The sequence below is a fragment of the Gossypium raimondii genome, chromosome 8 (assembly GCF_025698545.1).
Source record: "Gossypium raimondii isolate GPD5lz chromosome 8, ASM2569854v1, whole genome shotgun sequence".
NCBI classification, from domain to species: domain Eukaryota; kingdom Viridiplantae; phylum Streptophyta; class Magnoliopsida; order Malvales; family Malvaceae; genus Gossypium; species Gossypium raimondii.
This window is the reverse complement of record NC_068572.1, coordinates 8773986-8794460: the sequence shown is the minus strand read 5'-3', so window position 1 is coordinate 8794460 and position 20475 is coordinate 8773986. Positions and strand designations below refer to the sequence as shown.

At 35.3% G+C, this 20475-nt stretch overlaps 2 protein-coding genes across 2 annotated transcripts; both read right to left on the bottom strand.

Moving 5' to 3' along the window:
• Positions 1-226: 226 nt before the first annotated feature.
• LOC105793114 (uncharacterized) lies at positions 227-712 on the bottom strand. The gene has a single exon (XM_012622043.1). It carries the CDS (start codon positions 710-712, stop codon positions 227-229), a length of 486 nt encoding a protein of 161 aa, XP_012477497.1.
• A 5664-nt stretch (positions 713-6376) lies between these two features.
• Positions 6377-10001, bottom strand: LOC105790681 (calcium-transporting ATPase 12, plasma membrane-type). The gene has a single exon (XM_012618405.2). The coding sequence runs from the start codon at positions 9897-9899 to the stop codon at positions 6708-6710; it is 3192 nt and encodes a 1063-aa protein (XP_012473859.2). The 5' UTR covers positions 9900-10001; the 3' UTR covers positions 6377-6707.
• Between the last annotated feature and the right edge of the window lie 10474 nt (positions 10002-20475).

Genomic DNA, 20475 nt, shown 5'->3' with positions numbered 1-20475 from the left:
ATTACATATATGGCTTAGCCCTAACACTTAAGGCTTTAATTTTCCTAAGCAGCGAAGCTAACTCCTGCCCCCGGTCTGATTCTATCTCGTACTTTACACTCAGTATATCAGATTGTACTACCAAAGTCTATAAGTAATCTGCTACCTCTCGAATCTGAGTCACAGCCTCACCCATAATGTGATCTCTGTTTCTGACTAGGTTCTGACAACAAAGGAGCTACTCTTTTTAACGCTCTTCACTGGCTTCAAGGAATTCAATCCGCATTTCACATCTTTGTAATGCCACTTCTAATTCTTCCACTCTTCTTTTCATTTGCTCAATCTTTTCTAAGCTTGCTCTTAGCTCCATTGTAGAATTACGGTTTCGATACTGATAAAGAGTTTTCTCAAGTTCAACCACTCTAGCTTTTAGCTCATCCTTTTCATTTCGGCTTTTTAACAAACTCTTCTCTAGGGTCTCATTTCGTATCTGGGCCTCTTGGAACTTCCTTTCCCATCTATCGGCCTTGATCTTTTCCTCTTGAATTTCCTGACACCACTGCTCTGAAGTTTTCCCCAACCCGGCAGCTTTCACCGAACAACGCAACATCTTATAGTCAATTTTCAAACTATCCAAATCTCCTTCAGCTTTGTTCCTCCCTTTTCTTAATTTTTCGGTTTCTAGCTTCCGAACATCCATGTCTAGTCTCAAATTCATCTTTTCTTCTTCCATTTGTTCTATCTTCTTTTCTAACTCTGCATTCTTTCTTTTAAAATTATGTCTTATAATTTCTAACTCGGAGGGGACAACTTGCGGATGTTTTCGAGTTGGCTGACCGTTTCCCTGACTTGGCCTAGAGATGTTATCATTAATCCTTCTACCCTACCATTTGATATATTCAGGGGTCGTTATCAGACCTACTGCCAATCTATTCATCCCTTGAGTCTGATTCCAGGCATTAGACATCTCTCGAATCTTCTTCTTGTAACCATCGCCTTTATATGAAAATTCACACTGAGCTAGCCCTTGAGTTGCGGGTACGAACTGTCTTGACCTATACTGTCTTAGCACTAGCAACGATGCATAGCCAATAGCTCCCCAAATCCCAAGTAAGGAGACCCAATCAAAATTACCACATCTATATAAGATCTCATCTGGAAGTATCCAAGGAGCTCTCCATTCGATATCCTCTTCTTGAAGATCCTGAAGAATTTCCATCCATTTTTCCTCCGAGATATCATCCCGCCTCGGTATAGCCACTACCTCCTTCAGAGGTGAATAATTTTCGGAGAAGACTCGATAAGAAACCTTATCAACTTTCCAAAAGTGACTGTGTAACCATGCCAAAAGGAGCTGCGCATATCTAATGAATCTACCCTCACCCGCTCTCCGACATTCATTAAGTGATCTGAAGATTTCTACTAAAATTGCCAGGACTAGCGTAACCCTCTTATCAAGTCGGTCAAAGAGATCAGTGACCGCTTCATCAACATGTCCCAGGGCTTTGGGAAATACAACTAAGCCGTAGACACTCAAGGCAAAGACATTAACTTTCTTCTCCGTATCTGGGTATGCTAGAATTAGATCTCTCAAATTCTTCCAAGGAATACATTTGTTATCCCCCTTCTGCTTGATCTGCACTGTAACCCATTACTCGCTCATCTCGGTGATATTTATCAATTTTTTCAAAAAGGTTGGGACATTAACAGATCTCGAGTAAACTCTATCTGCTTGAATCTTCGAGCAACGAAGTAAAGCCATGTATTCCTCCACTGTAGGTACCAGATCACCTCCCCCAAAAGTGAAACAACTGTAAGTAGGATTCTAAAACTGGGCGAGGGCACGAAACAAATGTTTATCCACCTTTATGTTAAACAGATAAGGCAGATCTCCATAGCTAGAGTAAAAAAGCTGCTTGACCTAATCATTCCACTGATCCCAGATTTCCTTCAATTCTTGTAGACTATTCTGGGTTACACTAATACGAGTGAAGTCTTACAACTCCGATACATATCCTTCGGCCAAACTATCACCTTTTCCTTGCTGTGTTGTCTCAGACCAGGCCTGGACAGCAGCATTATCCTCCACCTTATCAAGAAATCCATTTTCCATGATAAGCTCTCTATCTAGTAACCGAATATGAACTAACGCATTTTAGGATGAAATGCTATGCAGTCAAAATGGCATGCAATCAAAGCAAAACACACAAAAGTTAGTACCATATACAAAAAATAGAATTCAACACAAACAGAGAACAATAAAGCACAAATTCGGGAATCTACTAGGGTTTGGTGTAGTTCTACCAAGGGCAAGTTTCTAAAGCTTACTACATGAGGTTTGATTTCTAGAGCAAAGGTACTCGAACCATCAGATTCCTCGATCCTCACCCATTATAGGCTCATATGGACCAAGTTCAGTTCAGGGGAATACATTTCCCTATGGTTGCACGGAGATTAAAATCTCACGAAGACATAGGTACGGATGTATTCCGAAAGCGGTCCACTATCCTGCACGGAGGTGAAAACCTCACGAAGGACTAGTTTCTCGCTCTCACTTAGAGGGTAAAATTGTCCAAATCATGTAATGCAATGCAAATCCACTAACAGACTTAAACCAACCACGCAAGCACACTATAATGCAAATGAGAAATTATGAATTTCAAAACAAATTTTAATTTTTCGACCATAAGACAAAAAAAATCAATTTATGGCTCGACTCTCTAACAAGTCCTCAGTGGAGTCGCCAAGCTGTCGAAACCATTTTTAAAAAAAAATAATGTCGACTTAAAAAAATGAAATTTGGAGTCGCCACCGATCTTTTATTGAGGCGTGATCAGATCACCTTAAAAATGACCTTGGTCCACGAGTTTCAGAAAAAAAGACGGGTTCGAGAGTCAGTTATGTACGAGGAATGATTAACACCCTCGTAACGATCAAAATTGGTACCAAATTGATTATTTAATGTCTTAAAGTCAAATGTCGAAAATTCGAAAAGACTAAAAACGATCCCCTTTTTATTGATGCCAATTTTAAAAATAATACTTGAAATTTTTTTTTTGAATGAATGTAGAAAAGGTTTCCTCGTCTCAGGGCGACAAAGTGTCGTATCCTGTAAGTTAGGATACAACATTTGAATCCTTGAGAATAAGCTAACCCTTGAAAAAATTTTATCAAAATTTCGTATTTTGAAATCTAAAAATGTTTGGTCATCTTAGTTCAATGAGAAAATCGAGACCTCGTAAGTTAAGGCACGACTTCTCGGAGTTCCAAATATGACATAAAACTTGCTTTTAATTTTATTTAAAAAACGTAAGTTTTTTAAATTTTAAAATGTCTAATTATTGAGGTTTGACGAGAAAACCAAAACCCCGTAAGTTAAGGCACGATTTCTCGTCATCCCAAATACCATGCATTGCAAATCTTTTCATACAACATTTTTAAAGAAAATTTTACAGACTTGGGAATAGAAATTTAGGTAATATGGAAGACAAATCATAAGTCTATAGTTACATTGATGAATAACAACAAATTAAAATACGAATGAGCAATTGACACTCATAATGGCACATATTATCTCAATTAATCAAAGAAGACGCATGGAAATAATATATAATACAATTTTAAAGTAAATAGTGGAACAATTTCAGTAAATCAAATACAAAACAAATTACAATGAATAATATACACGGTCATTTAAAGTGAATAACTTTCATAGCAATTTTTTAAAAACATATGAAAATTTTGAAATAAAGGAATAATAAAAGAAATTTAAAATAATACATAAAATAGTTAAAAGGATAATAATAAAACTCAAAACAAGAATAAAACAAAAAAATATCTAAATTTTAAAAGGCTAAAGTTAAATAAATTAGGATTTGAAAGATGAAATTAAAAAATAAGTAATAATAACAATAATATTATTAATAAATACAATGATAATAAAAAAAGGTCTGATAATGATGAAAATAAAAAAAAAACTTTAAAATAGTGAAGCTAAGTGAACGAAGGATTTAATTGAAACTAAATGATATGTAAAGGCATTGATTTAAAACATATATAAAAAACTGACGAGGGCCTGATTGCAACACGTATAAAACAACAAGGACCGATTGAGGAAATACCCCTGGCCTTTATACGCAGCATTGAGAAAAAGGGCCAAAATAAAATGATACAGAAATTATAGGGTGAAATTTAAAATAAAATAATAGTGAAATAGGGTTTAATTGAATTGCGCCACAAAAGCGGAAGGACCATTCGCGCAAATAGGCCATTTGGCTTTAAAAACACGCGGATCTCCCACAAATCAGGTTAGGTCGGACAGGCCATTAATAAAACGACGCTGTTTTTGTGCTTACCCTTCGGCCCAAAACGGCGCCGTTTTGGGTAAGCTATAAATACAAAAAAAAAAATTAAAATCCCCACTATTCGTTCATTTTAAAAAACAAAACAAAACAACTTTCTTTCAAACTCTCTCTCACCTTTTCGAACTTTTCCATAATCCGGCCATGGCTCGGCCACGACCATCATGTGATTCTGGTCATGGCGCCACCGTCCACGGTGGTCGAAAAATCAAAAACCCATTTTTTTCGACTCCCGGACTCAAAAACACCGATTTTCATCGGAATCGGCACCTCCTCCTCAAAAAAGGTACGATTTTTATTTTTTTTATTTTTGGTTTTTTTAAAATGTAAATGAATAAATAGAAATAAAAAAAAAACAGGACTACTAGCTTTGAAAATGGTCTGCACTTAAATTGATTTTTCTTTATTTTCTTTTGATTCATCCGTGAGTGTTAAAATACATAAATTCGGGTCCTTTTTATAGCCCGAAATTTCCTATTTTCCCTAGTTTTACACTGTTTGTGTTGCTATTGGACTCTCTTAGTCCTTTTACAGGTACGAACGTGGCGGCATACCCGGAAAAGGCGGCGCGCGCAGGGGGCTGCCGTTGGGGTGCGGCGGCTGAGGCTTGGTTGTTGCCTAGGGTTTTATTTTTCTTTTGTTTTGGGCTAGGGTTAGCTTTTACGTTGTGGGGCCTATTTTTGGGTTTGGTAATTTTGGCCAGTTTCATTTATTTTGGTTTTAGTTTAAATTTGGTTTTATTATTTGTATATGGGCTGGGCAAAATTTAGGTTTGTACACCCCTGTTTTGGATGGAAACTGCATCTGCCATGCTAGAAGAAGTGCCTAAAATGGGGATGAATATGTAATCATATTGATTCCTGTTTTCGCTCATGCCATGGCTGATTCATTATTGTTGTACATTATGATTTTAACACGACTGAAAACAATGAATTCATATTGAATGTAGATATTTTAAATGTTTTGTTTCCACTAGAGTAAATCAATACCTTCACATAATTTGCCCTATGAAAATGCAGTGAATCTGCTTGATGATAATCTCTGGTCAGCATTTAACACAATCTTCATCGCTCTGCCGTGCCGCAAGTGGCTGCTTGTGCTAAATAGAAAGTGATGATGGATTATGAAAGTGAACATGTTAATGGAGAGGGAGGAATGGACCAAAAGGCTCCAACGGGAAAAAAATGCCTTGCGATGAAAATCGTCTCCACCATGCCACAACTTGTACTCGAAATGGATGACCGTGCACAAGTTGGAGTACATGTCTTGTGTTTTGGTCTTAAAGAGAAGATATGAATCTCGCCTTCTTCAACTTTAACTTTCAAAACGTTTTTATGAACAAAATGGCAAAGTCCAATGAATCAAAGTGAACAATTCATTGCAGGTTAGAATTATACGTGGATGTTATAGGTACATGAAAAAAAATTGAAAAGAACTTGAGAAATGAGCAACCTTTTATAACAAGTTTCCAGTTTCATGTCTTAAAAAAAGCGGGTGCCAGCTGAGGAAGCTTCCCCAATTGCCACTTAATATATATATATATATATATATATATATTATGTGTATATCAGTTTCTCCACTGAAATACTCTCTCGCTCTTTGGGTCTCGGCGATTATTGCTTTCCTTTCCGTTTTGTCACTGTTTAGATTTTAAAGCTCTCAACCCACCTCTTCATTTACCTCCACAGAATGATAATTTCTCTCTTTTTATTTATTTCTCTTTTTCATTTGTATTTCCTTTGCTTCATTGTTAGAATGTCTATTTGTAGAATCAAAATCAATCATTTTTTTTCTCTGTCTGTCTCTCTTCAGACCAAGCCCTCCACTCCATAAAAAACCATTCTGCTGCTTTTAACCCAACAAATTTTCTTCCAGTTAGAGAAGCATCTGTTGAAACACAGTGCTCGATTATGTCTATTAAAGCAACAAATGCAAAACTATTTTGATCGGAGGATCATTTTAGGTAGCTTGTCTGTAGAGAACTGCCGACTTCATTACAGATTTCAAATGCTTGATGGTAGAATAATGGAAGAGACTTTACGAGAATAAGTACAATAGGTAGCACATATGATCCTGTTTCAGATTTAGAAAGGAATAAGCCATTACTAAAGAGTCAACTAACAATTGGCATGGAACTAGAAACATCCTAGGTAAAGATAAGAGCAAAGCTCCATGAGGTTAGATTGAATCTGGGACCATTAATGGTTCCAAGGCCTTTATCAGAAAAGTCATATTACATATACATACATAAATATAGGTTAGTAGCTCTTAAAGTATAAGAAATCTAGAATCATGATCTCCTTATGTTGTCCTTTGTGTCAGTGAAGTGATTTTGAACTTACATCCTTGTTCTTTCAGAACATGATCTTATTGCACTTCTAGTTCCATGCCTGCAGATTGAAGGTTTCTTGTGGTAGATGACTTATTTAATTGTGAACATGGTTTTGATCTCTTGAGATAACTGAAGAAGGGTTTGTCTGAAACAGGTATGAGCTTCACAACCCATGCAATTGGCCATGAGAAAGCTGCGAATAAGATACAAAGCCCCCACTGCCATAGTTTCAATCTCTCTGTATCTGCAAAATTCTTTAGAAATTCCACCATAACCACCTGAAGAATGATGGTTATCCCCACGATTCCCAGAAACAATCTGTTCTGAAGAATGCCTTGGAAGACGTTTTGCTTCTCCAACTTCCTTGCGTTGAATTCGTTGAAAACTTGGCAGAGAACGAAAGTATTGAAAATCAGTGTGTCCTTTACCCTCTTAGGCACATTGAACATAGATTCACCTCTAAATTGCAAGATCAAGAGAATAGCTATCTGGTATACTGCTTGGGCTAAAAGATTCCTCCACATGACATTAGTAATGAGGGGCTCAGTTCGACCGACGGGCGGCTTCTTCATTAGTTCCTTGGTGGGCCTATCTGTTGCAAGGGCTAGAGCACCTAAGGTGTCCATGATGAGGTTTACCCACAGCAATTGAACGGCTGTCAAGGGAACCTCACCAGCAGAAACTGCTGCAATGAAGTTAATTACAAGAGCAGCAACATTAACGGTAAGCTGAAATTGAATGAATTTCTGTATGTTGTTATATACACATCTTCCCCATCTTAAAACTGTGGCAACTGAGCTGAAATTATCATCCAATATGACAATGTCTGAGCTCTCCTTTGCCACCTCAGTGCCTTGAATGCCCATCGAAAGTCCAATATCGGCTTCTTTTAGCGCAAGAGCATCATTAGTGCCATCACCTGTGACCGCAACTACATCACCTTTCTGTTTCAAGCACTGTACCATCAGAAGCTTGTCAAATGGAGAGGACCTTGCCATCACCTTGATCTTCCCGATCTTCTCCATTCTCTCTTCAGGTGTGTAATTTCGAAATTCAATACCTTCTATAGCTTGTCCACTTTCTTCATTGTAATCTGCTCCTAGAATTCCACATTCTGCAGCTATAGCTTTTGCTGTGAAAATATTGTCTCCAGTAATCATTTTGATGCCCACCCCTGCAGATTTACAAGCTTCCACAGCTTTTTTGACACCTGGGCGACATGGATCCTTCAAACCAACTATCCCTAGCAAGGTTAGACCATCTTCTTTTATTCTTTGATGTGTCTTTTCGCTATCATCAACACATTCCATCTCTTTTTGTGAGACTTGCTTATGAGCAAAAGCAATGCATCGTAAGCTACTAGCGGCCATACTTTGGATTATTGTTTCAATTCTGCTCCTTTGGTCTTCATCCATGGACCTTATGCCCCCATTGCTCTCATAATAATCTGAGCACATGGCTACGATTATTTCTGCAGCTCCTTTCCAGTGTACATGAAGAGTTTCATCTGTTTTTCTCCTTACTGAAACCCCACTTCTCTTTTTCTCCGAGTTGAAGGTTTCAACATGGAGAATGCTGTATTTTTGTTTCAATTTTTCCATATCCAGATCCAAACCTAAGACAGCCCAAGAAAGAATCGCCTTTTCTGTTGGACTGCCAGAAAACTCAGGTAGGGATCCGGAGACGGGTTTGCAAACACTACCAGTTGTGTTCAAACCAACACCTTGGTAGAATAATTCAAGAACAGTGTGGTCAATGATGTTGGAATGATCTTCCTTGATGGACTCTTGGCCGAGCCAAAACTGGGTTACCTTCATCTGGTTTACTGTCAAGGTTCCAGTTTTGTCAGTACAAATAATGGTAGCTGAGCCCATCGTTTCACAAGCTGAAAGTTTTCTAACCATTGCCTGATCAGCCATCATTCTTTTCATTGAGTAAGCAAGTGTAAGAGTGACAGCCAATGGTAGACCTTCCGGAATTGCAACTACCACAATAGTCACTGCAGCCGAAACTATACGAACAACAGCATTTAAGATATCATCTACGCTGGTCTTGCTACCAATATACTCCGTGTTCCCATTGTCATCTTCTGTATTCCCAGTGAAATAACGAATTAATAAGACTACAAGGACTAGAAAGGCAACCGCAAGACCTACCTTTCCGATAGAAGAGGTAAGTCTGTCAAGTCGTTCTTGTAGTGGAGTTCTTTCGTTTTTATCGCTGGTTATCGAGCTCATCATTTCTCCCCATGTAGTATCCATTCCCACGGATGCTACAAGCATTTGACCATAACCATCTGCCACTTTCGAACCAGAAAAAAGGAACGGGTTCCTGGTGGCATCTACTTCCATATGGTCACTTTCTCCTGTCATGCTCGATTCATCCACTTGCAATGAATAACCGTCCAAGAACAGCCCATCTGCTGGAATTTGATCTCCAATCTTCAGGAAGACAACATCTCCAACAACAAGATCAAAAATAGATACTTGTCGACGGCGGCCACCTCTAACAACTTCGACTTTGATATTGTTACTTATTTTTGATAGCTTGTCAAATTGAGTCTCCTGTCTGAAGTTACTGAGTGCAGAGACAGCAATCACAAGAAAGACGGCAACGAAAATACTTCCGCCTTCATACCAACCCTCTGCTGCACCATGCTCTTTGATACCAAAACCAAGAGAAAGAGCAGCACATACCAGGAGGATAAGAATTGTGGTGTCCTTGAAAGCATCCAGGACAAAATACAGTAACCCTTTGGGAGGTGGCTTATGGTAAGTATTGGTACCAAACATCTCCTGTCTTTTCACAACCTCTCGATCATCATCTCGGATTCCCTTTCCAGGATTTGTTCCAAGAGCAGCGGCAATGCCTTCGACTCCTCCAAGCTGGTGAAGAGAAACCAAGTCCTTTTCTTTCACGGTCTCCACAAGTCTCTTCCGATCAATTTTCGGAGCCAAGGAGGAAGATGAAAATTTTTCACCCCATTGCGGAGAGCTCGAGGGTTCAACATCTAGCGCAACGTAAGGATGCAAATCCGAGATGATCGAGGGTTGTTCAATACCTCTCTTCGATATTATCTCCTTGGCAAGAGAAAGCATTACCCGCACAGAATATATCGATGCATAGGCAATCCTCCAACGCTTTTGAGCGGTGGTGAAGCCAGAGGTGGTGACTTTGAAAAGTAATGTACCGCAATCGTACATTTGATTACCGTCACTGCTAGACATGGTTGTTGCTGGGTTTCTTTAACCAGTTGGAAGAAGTGCTTGAATTGGAAGTCTGTTTTGTGCTTTGATAAGAGAATGAATTTCTTTCAACTACAGACAGACAATGCCTAATTTATAAAGTGGCATTGTAAGGTTTGGTCAACAAACCGCCTTGCACCTTGCAGCATGTTACTGACCAGGTTCGGCCCTAGTCATTTTCTATGCCATTTATTTGACAACTAAGACTTCATTAGTATAGTGGTGAGATTAAATGTGTTTGGATTCAACCGTAGTTGTAACAATGAGATGAGAATAAAAAATGACTAATAAAAATATTAGATTAAAAATCAAATATAATAAAAAATTAAATTATTTTATTTTTATGAAATTATTAAAAGTATATAAAATTATAATTTTATTTAATAAAATAATAATGTGTACCATAATATTTTTAATTAATTTTTATTCATTTTAAATGATTTATTATATAAAATGATAAATATTATTTATTTTTATAGTTAAGTCATTCCTTTAAAAATGCCAAGTATTATTTTAACAAATAATAATACCGTACTTGGATGAATTTTTAACAACCTATTAAGATATTTTATTAATAAAATAATATGTATCAAAACATTTTAAATATTTTTATTGATGTAATTATTTATTGTTTATTTAGCTAATTATTTTATAATTACTTTTAATGATATTTAACCTATAAATTTTACTTTAAAAAACATGAAAATTTTAATAATTAATGTATTTTATACTATAAATTATTATTATTTTTTGTAATTTAAATTAAAAACACAGCAAAATTACAAAAGAAGCTAGTAACCTTGAACATTGAAAAACATTATAAAAGGCAGAGATAATTTTAACCCAATTACACCATTTAGCTTCAATTAAAAATAAGTAAAACGTTGCATCAATCTCACAATAGATAAACATTAGTTGAAGTGATTTTGTGCGTAAAAAGGTAGCCTAAAGAAATTGCTACTGTTTTGTGTTTTAGCAAACAAGATTGAAGAAAATGGTTTCCCACATTTTGGGGTATCAAAGAATAAAAAAGAAGTGTGGAAATTACAGGGGACAACATAATCTGTGTGAAATCTGCCGTACCACTTGTACTTTCTTTCTTTGTTTTGTGAAGCAGGGTAAAATACGCGGAAATGATTGATCTGATTGCTAGTTGTAATTGGTTGGATGATCATGTGGCCAACCCTTTAATTAATGAGCCAAAGAAAGAGAGAAAGTGGTTGCCACTTTCATATGTCATGTAAATATAATAAACAAGGTGATCCCACTTAATAGGAAACGCGGCATTCTCCCACTTTTATATCTATTTCTTGGATTTTTCTCTTTACCTCTTAAAATAAATAAAATATTCACTTGGTCCTATTTTTGTTTTGGTCATTCAACTTTATGAATTTTCGGTTTAGGTATTAATGTTTGAATTTGTTCCTGTTTTGGTCACTCGCCGTTAAGTTGGTAACTGAAAGTCTTTTTCTAACTGGTATAATATCACATTTAATCCTCAATACTAACATATTCTATCAATTTGGTCCTCGTTCTTAATAATTCAATAAATTTAACCCTTCACATTTACAAATTCTATCAATTTGATCCTCATACTTTCTAATTATTTAGAATTAGGATCACATTGATAGAGTAAGTATTGAGGACTTAATGTGTTATTGTATCAGTTAGAAAAAGGATTTTTGTTATCAATTTAACGGCGGGTGACCAAAATAGGAACGATTTCAAATGTTTGGTGACTAAAACGCATAATTGGGTGGTTATTTGTATACTTTAGCCAAAAGATAAAAGTCTATTAAATCAATTCTGATTAACTTTTTAGTTAAATTGATGGTTAAATTCTGTTATTAGTTCCTATATTTTATAAAAGATGTGGATATAATCTTTGTATTTTAATTTGATCATTTTTACTCTTGTACTTTTCAAATTTTAAAATTTCAATCCCTCCAAATGATAATTGTTAAATTCATTAGGTTAAATTTTGTGCCAAGACTAAAATTTCTAAGTTTGAAAAGTATAAGGATTTAGAATGATTAAATTTGAGCATATGGGCTAAATTTAACAACTACTTTTTATGCCAAGACTAAAATTTTAAAATTTGAAAAAGTACATGAACTAAAATTGACCAATTCGAAAAGTATCGAGACTAAAATTTATCAAATTAAAGTATATTGGTTAAATCCACAACTTTCACAAAATACAAAGACTAATAACAAATCTTAATCTAAATTGATTAATGTCTCGATTAGGATAGTTTTATTCCTTGATTATCAATTATTAAAATTTATAATTAAACTAACCCATTCAAATATATTTATTCTATATAATAAATATATAGAGTTTATTAATTAAGACGGTCGAATTGGTTAATGATAAATTCATTCGATTAAGTCAATTAAGATAATAAAGGTCGATCAATTCGGACATAATAAGAGGATTTTCGATTAATTATAAAAAAAACAATCAAATTGACCGCCTTAACATATTTCTTGCCTTAGATATAGTACATATGTATTAACTCTTGTTAAGTTGAATATTAAGGAGCTGGATATTCTTTAAGTAAGATTTTAAAATCGAACTCACAAAGAAATTTGTGTTTAACGCCCTATTCAGAACTTTTAAACACCATACATATATACATATACACATGTGATATTTTGATAGGTCGTAGGTTTATAATTGATTTAATGCAAAATTGAAGTTGCTTTTTAAGTTTTAACTTGTGTATCATCTTATGGATTGTGTCACTTTCTAGAGCCGCCATTATTGAAAACCTATGAAGCTTCATATCATCATCATCATCATCATCATCATCATCATCAGTGCCTTGATTTTATGCTTTATATATCTTAGTAACATGGACCCAGTAAAGAACTGATACATGGCCGGTTTGGCTTTACCCTTGGGTCTTTTTTTTTTCTTTTTAATAATACAAGACAAAATCAATTTCAAAACTATTGGCTTGGACTGCAAAAAATCACAATTTATATCATGCAAAGACACCTTAACTCACGAGTAGCAATTTCATTTTCTTTTATAAATATTTTGATAGATGAGTCATAAGGAAGAATTATTTTAGCCCATATCCTACCGCCCATCTCTTCTTCACCACCAATAAAACAATTATCAATTTTAACATTAAGTTTTAAAAAGTTCAATTAAAATTTTAAAAATTTTAGGGATTTAATCAACAATTTTTAAAACTTTTGAGACACTTAAATGGAATTTTCAAAAAAAAAAATCTAAATTGCAATGGTTTATACTATTTAGACATGTGATCCACCACACCACCAAGTTTCACGATCATGATGCCACGATTGGTGTTTAACAGAAATGAAGAACCCTTGAGTCATTTTGTGTTTCATTGCTTTTCTTCGTTAATCTCCACCCCATATCTTTGGATCATGTTACAAATTTTAAATTAATCCTTGAATTAAAATATATTTTAATTGAATAATTGAAATATTATTGTATCAATTAAGCACTTAGGTTAGTCTAGCTATTAGCTCGGGCATTAAATGTCAATTCAAATTTAATGCAAATTGTTATAATACTTACTATTATCGATCCACAACCTGAATGGTAACCGGTCAAATTCTACACAGTTCACATATTAAGCTCGCATAATATTAAGTGCTCGTAGAAGGGGCACTTACGTCCTCATGCGAGATCTCATGTGTTAAACCTAGAGTAGGATAATGTTGACATCCATGAACAGCAATCATATCATATAAATACAAAACTCCACCCACCTAAAGGATACACAGAAACACTCAACACAAATGAGATTTAAAATATGTAGAATAAGTTACAAACACTTGTTTACCTACTCCATGAATATGTTGAATCTCATTTTTTAAAAACAACAACAATAAATAGCCTTATAAATTTTGTGGACCCTATATATTTTTATTAACACATCATATCCAAGCTATTTGTATAGTCTGCACACATGTTTACAATTTGATTTATGTGTTCTAAGTATGTTTTACCTCATATTCGAACTAGCATTTAGCAATGATATTGACGACTAGATTGATGGAATAACCCGATCAATGTAGTATTAATAATTTAAAATTCGATTAAAATATTTTGAAGTTTATGAGCCAATTTAAAATTTAAATAATAATTTAAACACATTTGATGCAATTAATATTTTTAAAAATTTCCTTAGAAATACTTTGTAGGTCTAACAAGATTCAAGTATAGAAAGATGTTTTAATGTAACGAAGAAAAACCCCTAAATTTTGGCTTGACTTCAATCAAATCCTATTTTCCAACTAAGCAAGTAATTAACCAGGAGAAATTTCTTGTCCCATTAGTCTAAAAATTCTTGTTTCTACAAAGAATTTTAGGGTTAAAAATCATAAGTAATAAATCAAATAGCTACTAAATCAACCGAACAAGAATAAAATTTTATAGAACTAAACCAAAATTTAATCGAACACTACAGTTGTACGATGAAATCAAGGCGCCTTACACGTCCAAAAAGAGGTTGGTCATTGTCGTCGACAATATTGCACTGCCTTTAACGTGATGGGAAGGAAATAAGGATAGTTTGACTCATAGGAACCACAACCACCCTTTGTTTAATGCACAAGTAGTTGAAACTTAGCTCAATTGGAAGTTTCGTGGTAATTTCTTGAGTGAAGAATGAGGACATTTAATGATAAATAAAAAATGTTAATGTAAGCCATCCAGGGCAACTTCCTTGCACTTTCCCACTTTCTGTAGTGCGTGCTGTCAACATCAATGCCGACTATAGATTGTCGTATTGGTATGGCGCTGACTGTGTGATCCCATAGGGCCAGTAAATGCTGCAAAATATTTCCTCCATTTTCTTATTATAGATGGACTTGTTTTATTTTCTTATTATAAATAGACTTGTTTTAGATAGGTTGGCTGGCAACTCCTATGAGTCATGCTTTCTTTTGTCTGAAACGGTTTAATTGTGATTTTAGTCCCTATACTATGACAATATTTATGATTTTATCTTTCAACTTTAAGTTTATATAATTTTTTCCTTGTACTGAAGGGTGAAATTAAAAAAACTTTTGGAAGAGACAAAATTGAATTATGAATTTTATAAGAGCCAAAATGTTATTTTAATATTGTATTAGTTTATAGGTTTACAATTTTAGAAAGATTAAGTCATAATTTTTATCATTTTGAGGGTCAAAATATAATTTTATAATTATCAACTTATAAATTTATCGATTTTGAACTTTTATAATGTTATTAGAAAGTCAAATATGTTATACCCTCACCTTGGACCCGTTCACAAGATCATTTCACAACTATAGGAACATGACAAAACTCAGCCTTGTAGCCTTGCCACAAGAGCAGTATGCCTTACCTAAACATCTCATCACACCAAATGGACCTAGACGATCTCGAAGAGATATATGAAAATGAGTTCTTGACGTTACCCATTTATCCATCACATCTCAACTTGATGAATGCTTTGTCTAGTCCCTTAATGTCGACTTTAATAGTACCATTGGCTAACCGTTTTACCATTGCACCTATAAGATAAGGAACTTAATGTCTAGGACCCATGCCCAACCAACCCCTTTTTATAAATACCTCCCCTTAACACTAGAGTAGGAGAGATCAAAGGATATAAAGTACACAGTGTAACACCCTTAATCCATATCCATCGCCGGAACAGGGTTACAGAGCACTACCGAACTTTACAGATCAAATACTGACAATTCATTTCACTAATCATTCATATAATAAACCAATCAAATTCAATCATATTGTCCCTTATATGAGCCCTCGAGGCCCAAAATATGCATTAGAAACAAGTCGGGACTAAACACGCCCGTGTGGCCAGGCCTTGTGTCTCACACGGTCAAGAGACACGCCAGTGTCTCAGGCCATGTGGACATTCGAAAAAGGGGCACATGGTCGTGTCTCACCCCATGTCCAGATTAGGGTGCTCTCTGACTTGGGTCACATGGCTAAGCCACACGTCCGTGTGCTAGGCCGTGTGAGCATACTAACTTGCAATAAATAGGTGCAGGGGTCACATGGCAACGCCACACGCCCGTGTGCTAGGCCGTGTGAAAATATCTGAACATTTAGTTTTGCAATTTTAAAGATGCAGGGGACACATGGCTGAACCACACGCCAATGTACTAGGCCGTTGTCACACACGGCTGAGACACATACTTGTGTCTCTGCCCGTGTGGACGAAAATATACTAACTCAAACCACTCATCAATAGGCCTATATGATTTCCATCATCCATCTATTTCAAACACACATTAAACATGATACGGCCATTTACTTACACATCAAAAAATGTCCATCACAAGCCATTCCAATGGCTAATTACAACCAAAACATTATTATGCCAACATTGGCTAAGTAGCTTATACATGCCATTATAACCAAAATTGAAATTCTATATATACCGAATGAGTCGATGGATAGTGTGATGTAGCTCCGACCAGCTTCCAACCGTTACGAGCTTTCGAGTACTATAAGGCAAGGGAAAATAAAACAGAGTAAGCTTTAAAGCTTAGTAGTTCGTATAACAGAAAATTAACTTACCATTATTTCATACATAAGGTAAGTATACAAGAAATATCCAATCAACTTGGCTATAGCCTAAACACATATCCATATCACATTAGCCAAGTAAATCATATGTAATAATCACTGATCATGGATAAATAAGGTCATCAAGTAATTTCCACATTCAAGTAATAACCAAATCGTGCTTTAGGTATATCATTTCCATGTATTTCATATATATACAGGTAATAGTTCGTTTCGAACTCATATACGGGTAGTACACACAAAGTGTACAAACTGTAAACCATCAATTCATATTTGGAAATGCTCATACGAGCACATAAATGGGAAGCTCTTTCGAGCCATATAACGGGAAGCTCATGTGAGCCATGTAACGAGAAGCTCATAAGAGCTGTAATCAAGAAGTTCAAGTGAGCTAATATCGGGAAGCTCCGGAGAGCCATAAATCAGGAAGTTCATAAGAGCCATAAACGGGAAGCTCAAGAGAGCCAATAATCGGGAAGCTTGTAAGAGCCATATGTAACGGGAAGATCATGAGAGCCAAATATCGAGACGCTCGTAAGATCTGTGGTGTGCCCGCAACACATGCAAGATCACAACCAATCGGGAACCTTGTATCCATCGAATTTCATTTATTCAAACGTGACCTAATACTTGTCGGTCATCGTCAAATATGTGATTAATTTCATATACATAGAAATAATACAATCACATACATACAATTCAATTAACAAATATGAATTCTCAATTTAGTTACATGAACTTACCTCGACAATGTTCGTGTGCACAAAAGCTAATAATCCGTTACTTTCTCTTTTCCACGATCTAACTTCGTATTTGATCTATTCGGATCTATACGAATGAATTTAACATCAATTTACATTCAATTCAATTCAATTCCCATTTTTGGAAAAATTGCCATTTTACCCCTATACTTTTAATTAATTAAAATTTCATCCCTAGGTTCAGAAAATGAAATTCATACAATTTAATCCTTATTCCAAGCCTGGATAATTTTTACATATAACATTAACAGCCCATGCATTTCAAAAAATCGAGAATTTTTCCATGAATTTTCCATCTTTTCAATTTAGTCGTTAAATCATAATTTCATCAAAATTCACTTTACAAAAGTTGTTTATGTATCAACAACATTTCATTTTCTACCATAAAACTTCATAATTCATGCATACTCATCCATTGAAAAACCCTAGTACTTTCATAACTTTACAATTTAATCCCCGAGATAGCTAGATTAAGCTATTAAGATCTCGAAAATATAGAAATCATTAAAAACGTGACAAGAACACATACCTAATTAAGCAAAATAAGCTTGTTCATCTTCAAGCTTCATAACTAGGGTTTCCATGTCTTTAACTTTAGGAAAGATTATAAAATGATGATATTTTGTTTTATTTTATTATTTATCATCTTTTATCTTTTACTTTTAGATTTCATCCTTTTCTTTATTGAATTTTCCAACTCCACTAATTGGTCTATTTGGCATATAAGGACATCAAATTTTGAATTCCATAGCTATTTGATCCCTTTAGCTACTAGAATTTAGCTTTTGCATTTTATACAATTTGGTACTTTTTATCATATTAGACATGAAATCAGTAAAATTTCTTCATGAAATTTTTATACGACATTTCTATCATAATACAGACCATGAAATAATATTAAAATAATTTTTCTTCCAAACTCGGATTTGTGGTCCTGAATCCATTGTTCTGATTTCACTGAAAACGGGTTGTTACAACTTCCCCCTTTAAGAAATTTTTATCCTCGAAAATCTTACCAGTAAAGAGGTTTGAATATTTGCTTTCTCATAGTTTCTTCAGGTTCCCAAGTAGCTTCTTTTATACCATGTCGTTGCCAGAGAACTTTTACTAAAGCTACCTTTTTATTTCTCAATTCTTTCACTTCCCATGCCAGTATTCTGATCGGTTCTTCACTATATGTCATATCGAGCTGAATTTCAACATCTTTCGGAGAAATAACTTGTGAAAGGTCTGACCGGTGCCGTCATAACATAGACATATGAAAGACATTGTGAATTTTTTCTAGTTCTGGTGGTAAATCCAATCAGTATGCAACAGATCCAATTCTTTCAGTAATCTCATATGGCTCGATAAATCGCGGACTTAGTTTTCCTTTACGGCCAAACTGAAGAACTTTTTTCCACGGTGAAACTTTCAAAAATGCCTTGTCCCCAACTTGAAATTTTATCTCTTTACGTTTAAGATCCGCATAAGATTTTTGACGATTAGAAGCTGCTTTCAAGCTATCTCGGATTACTTTCACTTTTTCTTCTGTTTCGTGGATCAAATCAACTTTCTGTTTCACTGAGCTCAGTCCAATACAATGGAGTTTGACATTTGCGACCATACAATGCCTCATACAATGTCATCTTTATGCTTGACTGATAACTATCCTTATATCCGAATTTAACTAAAGATAGATATTTTGTCCCAATTGTCTTCGAATTCTAGAACACAACACCGAAGCATATCTTCGAGAATCTGAATCACACGCTCTGACTAACCATCAGTTTGAGGGTGAAATGTAGTACTAAAATGTAATTGCGCACCTAGAGCTTCTTGTAGCTTGTTCCAGAATCGGGATGTAAACCGCGAATCTCTATCAGAAATAATAGAAACTGGTAGACCATGTAATCTGACAATCTCAGAAACATATAATTCAACCAATTTGTCAAGTGACAAATCCATACGTATCGGAATAAAATGTGCAAACTTTGTCAAACAATCAACGATTACCCAAATGACATCTTTCTTTTTAGAGATAGGGGTAACCCCGATACAAAGTCCATAGTAACTCTTTCCCACTTCCATTCCGGTATCGTTACTGGCTGTAATAATCCTGAAGGTACCTAATGTTCAGCTTTAACTTGTTGACATATCAAATATTTAGATGCAAATTCAGAAATATCACGTTTCATTCCCAGCCACCAGTACATCTTTTTCAAATCATTGTACTTTTTATTACTCTTCGGATGAACAAACATAGTACCATTATGAGCTTCGTGCAAAATTTTCTGTACAAGCTTTGAATTTTTCGGTACACAAACTCTGCCTCTGAATAATAGACAATTATCGGGTCCTATTTGGAATTAAGAATTAGAAGTCAACTCATATTATACCTGTTTAGCTTGCAACCCATTATCACTTTTCTAAACTTCGTAAATCTGCCGCAGAAACATCGGTTTAGCCTTTAGCTTTGCTAAAATTGAGCCATCATCTAACAATGACAACCAGGTATTCATTGCTCACAAAGCAAACAGAGACTTTCTACTTAGAGCATCTGCAACCACATTTGCTTTTCCCGGGTGATAATCAATAACTAATTCATAATCCTTCAATAGTTCAAGCCATCTGTAACACCCCTAACTAGAATCTATCGTTGAAACAGGGTTACGGAGTATTACCAGAGATTTCAGATCAGATATCAAACATTTCACATCATACAGTATTCATATTAGAAAAAATCATAAAGTCTCTTATATAAGCCTTCAAAGCCCAAAATATGCATTACAAATAAGTCTGGACTAAATCAAGTACTTAGAGAATTTTTCACAAAATCTCAAAAATTTTCCAAGGTGCAAGAGACACACGCCCGTGTGGTTAGCCTGTGTGGGCATTCGAAATAGGACACACAACCATGTCCCAGCCTATGTAAAGATTAGGGTGGGTACTAACTTAGGTCACACGGCCAAGCCACACGCCCGTGTGCTAGGCCGTATAAAAATACCTAAGCATTTTGTTTTAAATTTTAAAGATGCAGGGGACACACGGCTAGATCACACGCCCATGTGCTAGGTCGTGTGCCATACACGGTTAAGAAACACGCCCGTGTCTCTATCCTGTGGACGAAAATAGGTCATTTTTAAGGCCACTTTTCTCACCCAATTTGTTATCCACCTACATTCGCACTTTAACACATTTGCAAGCCAATATAAATCATTCAATCAATCCAAAACCAAGTCTTAAAC